We start from the raw sequence: 7500 nt of genomic DNA on the forward strand, positions 1-7500 counted from the left end.
AGCGTTCTCTCGTCGGACTCGTTTAGCGGCGTATAACGGGCTTTTACCCGCTCTGCCGTGGCCTTATTTGGTGCGTTGGAGCACGTAAGTTCAATGTGGAAGTGAATGTTTGTTGTTCTCTTTCCTTGTGTGCTCCGTGTCTGTTCTGCGTGGTTTTAAAGCTCGTTTTTGGACGCCTGTCTTCTCTAATGTTTCCCGTCGAGGACGCAGGCTGCAGTCAGACGGTGATCTCGCTGCGGTGTTGACCGGCCGTGTTTTTTTTTACGTTTTCGTTCGTTTCCGACGGCGTCACAGCTGTGTTTAGAAGCCGCTGCACTGTAAACCGCAGCTTCATCTTTCTGGTGGTTTCACGTCGTTCCTTTCTCTCGCCTTCGCACGTTTGTTATCTTTTGTTTTGAGCCGTAAACGTGCATCTTCTACCGCTTCACCAAAGCCGTCGCTCATTCAGTTGGCCGAAGATGTCGGTGTTGGTGCTTCCGGGTGTTTGGCGTGTGGCCGCAGCTGACCGCTCGGCTCGTTTCTGTCTGCCGGGGCGTTAGAGAAGTGCTTGTTAATATAACTGTGCTGAGCGTCAGAACAAAACCTCTGTCTGTATGCTGTATGAAAAGTTTTACCGTTGCGCAGATGGGTGCGCTTTTGTCTTTTGTGATTATTCCAGGAACAGTTGTGCTCCTCCTTAGTTCCTCCGAAGCGCAGAAGAAGAAGAGCGTCATCGTTTCTGGAGAAATCTGTCCCTGAATCAATGGATGTGAATGGGTGCCGTCAGAAAGAGAGACAAACGGCTAGTTCAAAGAGCGACAGAAACGGTAGCTTCTTCATGGGTTAGAGATAAAACACTCAAAAGGTTTCCAGTATTAGGGATGTAAGGATTGGTCACGTGACGATACGAACGGATAGTTCTCCCGCTGCCGTCTTTATTATTCTATTCTGATTAGTTTGGGTGTGAATGTAAATAAAAAGAGGCTCGAGTCCGTTAAGAAACACAGACTCTTAATTTTGACTCTTAAGGTGCACTAGATGGAATAATTGATCTTCTGTTTCCACCGTTTGAAGTATTTGACGTGTGCGAGATGAAGTGAGATCTTGAGGACGTCAGGGGCTCGGTCAGAAAGCGGCGTTTCTGTTTTCACAGCGACTCTCGTCTCTATAAATGGATTTTCGCGTGGAAGCTGCTGCGTTTACCTCGTTTTCGCACGGAAGCTGGTTTTGTCGGCGCTTTGCGGGTCTGTTGCCGCCGTCTTCGAGATTTGTTCGCGCGCAAAATAATTGAATGCACGTTTAAAGTCGACCCGAATGCAGAAATGCAGTCATAATTAAAAAAGAAAACGAGCAACAACATTTTTTGATGATGAATGAAATTGTTAAATTGAGGATGTGAAAGCAGAAGAGAAGAATGAATCCGTCTGAATGACTCGTTTATTGCTTCTTTTTGGTTATTCAGATATTCTTTAACAAACGTCTCTGGATTTTCCTCCTATCTTTTTTGTTTTTTTTCCCCACAGTGTTTCTGATAGAAATGCGCCTGAAGTCACTACGGCTTCATTCATTATTGAGTGTTTAGCAGATGTTTTGTAGAAGCGCCGGTCAGTTGTTCCTCTGGTCACAGGAAGCAGTATTGTTCACCGTCCACACGGGCCTGATCTTTAACACACATCAGGAAACGTGTTTCCAGTCTGATAAATGCTCAACAAACTCTGCTCGGATTCTGAAATAAACCTCTGAGTTCCTGTATTCGGTGTAGATGTAGGCTGAACGTCAGAGAGCTTTTACGGCTGCAGTAAGACTCGTGTTGATGATCAGACTCGTACACTAGCGGTTTATTGACCAAGACCGCATCAAAAATACAGTGCAGTTGTCAAATAATTAAAATGGGATTTTGTTTCTCTAATCAAAGATAAATTCTCAGCATTATTGCTCCTGTTTTCAGTGTCACACTTTTTTGTTGAAGTTGTGATACATTAGCATTAAAAGAAGAAAAATAAATAATATATATATTATTATATTTTATTATATTATTATTATTATTATTATATATATAAATATATATATATAATTTTTTTGAGTTTTTGTTTTTGTGTTCTCCTAAATAAATAAATAAATAAATAAATTATATATATATATATATATATATATATATATATATATATATATATATATATAAATAAATATATATATATATATATATATATATATATATATATATATATATATATATATATATATATTCTTACATATTATGTTTATACAACATAATAATCAAATTCTATTTCAAGTAAATGCTGTTCTTTTGAATTTTCTATTTATCTGTGAATGCCAAAAAATGCTGTTCTTTTGAATTTTCTATTTATCTGTTTTCATTATTGATTATAATCAGAAAAGTCTTTTGAGAATGATTGGTGAAGGATCCCGTGTAATGACGCAGAAAATTCTGCTTCAAACACACAAACAAATTACAGTTTAACAGGTATTTGTATAGAAAACAGATATTTTACATTGTAAATATATTTAACAATTTTTATTGCATTTTTAATCAATGCTGCAAAAAGAGATGTACATTTTTTTCTTAATCCTATAGTTAACATGGATGTGCCCTATGATGTAATATACAAGATATTTTAACACAAAATGGTCAAATGGATAAAAACAGTCTATAATGTGATGTAAGTGGAGAGATGGTGTGTGTGTGTGTGTGTGTGTATCTGTGTATCTGTGTATCTGTGTGTGTGTGTGTGTGTGTGTGTGTGTGTGTGTGTGTGTGTGTGTGTGTGTGTGTGTGTGTGTGTGTGTGTGTGTGTGTGTGTGTGTGTGTGTGTGTGTGTGTGTGTGTGTGTCTGTGTGTCTCTGTGTGTGTGTGTGTGTGTGTGTGTGTGTGTGTGTGAGGAGTGAAGCTCGATCTCTATCTGCCGTCTGCCGCTAGCGTGAAGAGCTTCACTCGGCTCTGAGTAACGAGTCTCGTCCCTTGTCTGCTCCTCCAGCGCTCCTGCAGATGAGCCGGCAGACACGGAGCGAGTCCCAGAAGTCCCTCCTCGGATCATCAGACCTCCGAACGAGAGCCAGAGGACAGACGTCCCGCCGGGCCGAGGCCGTGAGTACACCGCGGGGAAGCCGCAGAACCGGTTATATCGCTTTAAAGACGACCTTTATATAGGAAGAATCCTTTAGTTCAGTTTGGAAAACCTTCTGCTCTGCTTTTTGTACTTACTTGTCATGCTTTCTTTAAAATACGGGTGTGACGGTAACACTTTTTATATGACGCGTGCAAACGTATTTATTTTAGAACGTGGGAAATATATATGAATGTGTTAATTGTGTTAATGGTCTTGATGCGGGGAGTTTATTTCTTGTTTATTTGGCTCTGCAGTGTTCGCTGATTTTTATTTCTTTCAAACCGTGTCACCTTTATTGATATAGCACTTTTTAATAACCCACTGAACGGCGTTAACTAGGAGATGAAGCTTTTCATTATTGAATTCAGAGACATCTCTGTCCAGCTCAGCTCAGTTTAAATAGTACCTGTGCTATCAGTCATATATAAGCTTGTTCGTTTGGCTAATAAATGTACATTTTATCATTTATTTGGTTCCTCTTCAGTTTCGTGGAACTATACTTTGTTACTGTATATTAGCCGCATAGCGTGGTGTATTTCTATTCGTTTTGCTAATAATGGTTCTATGTTCTGCATTGCATTGGGAATTAAATTGGAACAAAAACTTGATTTGAAAAGTAAAATGTGTGAGGGGAAAAACACCTGCTTGGCAATTATGTAATTATTTATACTCTTCTTAATAGTTTTTAGGTGACGTCGCTCTTATAGGAGCGCCCCCTGGAGGGCAAAACGAAGTTAGTAAAACCAGATATTAAGAGGTGAGGTTCACCTTAGTGTTGATGTGTATTTTGTACAAGCAGACAGAATATAAACGTAACGTGAGGCGCCACAGAACAGTGCTTTTCCATAGAAAACCGTTCAGTAAACGAATTACGGTCTCATATTTTAATATTATATCAAAGTGGTTCTACAGTGTTTTGTTTGCTCTGGTTAATGACTGAAATATTGCTGCGGGGCTATCTTTGTTTTATTGTTTTGTGAGGTGATCTGAATATTTGCGGCTGCCACGTTCTGTGGATGTCTTTTAACCGGTCATGTGACTGAAAACTATTCATTAAACTGCTACGAGACAGAATAAACTCATCAAGAATCAATCGTCAATGAAGCTTTCGACACAGTATATGTTTTTTTTAATCCCAATATATATATTTTTTGTGTAAAAAGTCCTTCTAACCATCTTTTTACTAATTGGTGCACTAATTTATTTTAAAAATACTCAAAGTAAACCAAGTGTTTCTAGATTAGAGTGCAAATGAAAGAACGCTGTATGGTAAGGTCCATGAGTTAACACGAGAGACTAACACCGTTGATTGTTGCAGTGGATACTATTCTTTTAATGTTGAATAAAAATGCAACTGTGAGTAATATTCTGTATTTCACCTGCCAAAGAGATATCTGAAGTGTCGTCTTCATCCGCTCCGGCACAGTTCTCAAGCGTCCGGCCGAGTTTTAATCACCGTTCTCACTTAAACACCTTTAAGACGCACAGAGACGTCTGAACCTAGCAACCACCCACAACACCTTAGAAACGGCCTCGTCGCTGTAATCTGTTCAGTGAGGAACCAGAACGATTATGTGGAATCGGAACCAGAATTGCATTCTTTAGTATTTTATCATTGTTCTTGACGCCGTCTTCTAGTGTTGAGTTTCTGTGTGTGTGTGTGTGTGTGTGTGTGTGTGTGTGTGTGTGTGTGTGTGTGTGTGTGTGTGTGTGTGTGTGTGTGTGTGTGTGTGTGTGTGAACCGCCTCAGCCGGAGACGCAGATCTCGTCAGACCAGCTTTTTATGATCTGTAGTAGCTCTTAGACAACTCTTCTGAGCGGTTTTGATTTGGACACTTTCACTTTGGTCTGGGTCCTGTGTCTCAGCTGGACGCCCGCCGACTGTAACACTGACCTGATGATAGATCACCTGTGTGTGTGTGTGTGTGTGTGTGTGTGTGTGTGTGTGTGTGAGACTGTGAGCGTGTGTGTGTGTGTGTGTGTGTGTGTGTGTGAGACTGTGAGCGTGCGTGTATGAGTGTGTGTGATTTGTGTGTGTCTGATTGTGAGTGCGAGTGCATACACGTGTGTGTGTGTGTGTGTGTGTGAGATTCTCTGTGACTGTGTGTGTGTGTGATTGTGAGTGTGCCTGCAAAGAGAGTGTGTGTGTGTGTGTGCGCATGAGAGTGTGTGAGATTCTCTGTGACTGTGTGTGTGTGTGTGTGACTGTGAGTGTGTGTGCATGTGTGTGTCTGGCTGTGAGTTCACATGAGAGTGTGTGTGTGAGTGTGCAAGCATGAGTTTGATTGTGTGTGCGTGAGTGTGTGTGTGTGATTGTGTGTGCATACGTCAGTGTGCCTGCGTGAGTGTGTGTGTGTGATTGTGTGTGCATGTGTCTGATTGTGAGTGAGTTCACATGAGAGTATGAGTGTGTGTGTGTGTACACAAGTGTGTGTGTGTGAGATTCTCTGACTGTGTGTGTGTGCATACATGAGTGTGTGTGTGTGTGCGTGTGTGAGTGTGTGCCTGATTCTGTGTGTGTGTGTGTGTGTGTGTGTGTGCGCAAGATTCTGTGTGTGTGTGTGTGTGTGTGAGTGTGTGTGTGTGTGTGTGTGTGTGTGTGTGTGTGTGTGTGTGTGTGTGTGTGTGTGCCTGATTCTGTGTGTGTGTGTGTGTGTGTGTGTGTGTGTGTGTGTGTGCGCCTGATTCTGTGTGTGTGTGTGTGTGTGTGTGTGTGTGTGTGTGTGTGTGTGTGTGTGTGTGTGTGTGTTGCTCTGTTTGTTCTTCAGCAGTGTTTCAGATCTCATCAGCGCTGGCTCACACCAAACCAATCTGTTTACCATCAGCTGCAGTTTCTTTATTATTTATTAAAATTCCTTTTTATCATCACGTATTACACGTACAATAGAAGAAACCGCTTTAAAGAATCCATCTTGTCAGAATTGCTCCCGATTGGCTAGCTGTGCCTCTGCGTTTTTAGGGAAATAAAGCTGCATTTTGTTTTAACATTGCATTGTGGGATTTCTCATTTGGCTCTCTTCCGTGTAGAGTTCGAGTCGGATGAAAGTTCAGATGACTATGACGAGTGCGAGCCCAGCAGAGACACTAAACTCATAGACATGGCCAGCAAGGTGCGTTTCACTTCCCAGAATTGTCCAATCGCGTCAGACGCTGTGTGATTGACAGCCGCTTCCTCCACTAGATGTCCTTGATGGTTCCCAAGGCGACGAAACCCCGTTACAGCAGCATATGCAGCGATGACGAGCTCCTGGACGATGACACCAGCTGTTACGAGTCGGTGTCCGTCAAGTGAGTCGCTTTTGTTTCCCTGCTGCGTTGTGCAAGTGTGTACATTCCTGAGTCATAACTGTACGGTTAAATTTAGTTCGTTGACGTTGATTTGGCAATAGGAGAAATTCATGTGTTGCAATGTGATGAAGTAAGACTTCCCTCTTGAGCTGATCTCATCTCTCTCTCTCTCTCTCTCACGGGGTTCATGGACCGAAGACTTCGGTTCGATCTCCGGTTCTCAGAACAGCATCTACCTGCCAATCTCAGGCCACGTCAATGCCCCGCCCCCTCGGGATGACCCCGCCTCCACCAGCGTCACTGTTATTAAGATGGGCTGGCTAGACAAGAACCCTCCTCAGGGGTGTGTGTGTGTGTGTGTGAACATTTCAGCATATGTGACCCCGGAGCACAAGACCAGTCACAAAGTGATTTATGCATCATCAAATAATCTTTCTATTGGTGTCTGGTTTGTTAGGATAGAACATATTTGCCTGACATGCCACTATTCGAAGTTCTTATCAATGCATGTTACTAATCGGTGTTGATATATTTTATCTCATACAGAGTATTGTCTATTTCTACAAATATATCTGTGCTCCAGAGACACATTTCAGGCTTTCGTTTCTGAACTGGTTCTTTTGGATGAATTTCAGTTTTATAAAACACAACAGTAACGCAACGTGTTGAAAATGTGTGTCAGCAGCTGAAAAAAAACTTTTAACCTTTACTCAACAATTTTGCAACACCGTTTACGAGTGCAAAGTGAACTCTATTGCATAAAGCGCTATAGAAATAAACTTGATTTGAATAATTGCAGATTTTATTGATGGAGATTATCTACTGAAGCTGAAGTGTTATTTTAACCTGTGTGTGTTTTATTGATGGAGTGTTATCTACTGAAGCTGAAGTGTTATTTTGTGTGTCTGTCTGTGTGTGTGTGTGTGTGTGTGTGTGTGTGTGTGTCTGTCTGTGTGTCTGTCTGTCTGTCTGTCTGTGTGTGTGTGTGTGTGTGTGTGTGTGTGTGTGTGTGTGTGTGTGTGTGTGTGTGTGTGTGTGTGTGTGTGTGTGTGTGTGTGTGTGTGTGTGTGTCCAGGTCTCTGATCTACCAGCGTCGCTGGGTCAA

The 7500-nt window shown here is 41.7% G+C and overlaps 1 protein-coding gene across 1 annotated transcript in view; it reads left to right on the forward strand.

Moving 5' to 3' along the window:
* The window catches only part of LOC122332932 (arf-GAP with Rho-GAP domain, ANK repeat and PH domain-containing protein 1), a 56670-nt gene that overhangs the window by 13243 nt on the left and 35927 nt on the right, over nt 1-7500 (forward strand). Inside the window, 5 exon segments of the mRNA XM_043230408.1 lie at nt 2976-3085; nt 6135-6217; nt 6289-6395; nt 6574-6738; nt 7471-7500. The exon segment at nt 7471-7500 is cut by the window's right edge and continues 40 nt beyond it. Of these exon segments, the coding sequence (XP_043086343.1) occupies nt 2976-3085; nt 6135-6217; nt 6289-6395; nt 6574-6738; nt 7471-7500 (495 nt within the window).

This window comes from Puntigrus tetrazona, unplaced genomic scaffold (assembly GCF_018831695.1).
Source record: "Puntigrus tetrazona isolate hp1 unplaced genomic scaffold, ASM1883169v1 S000000150, whole genome shotgun sequence".
Classification (NCBI taxonomy): Eukaryota; Metazoa; Chordata; class Actinopteri; order Cypriniformes; family Cyprinidae; genus Puntigrus; species Puntigrus tetrazona.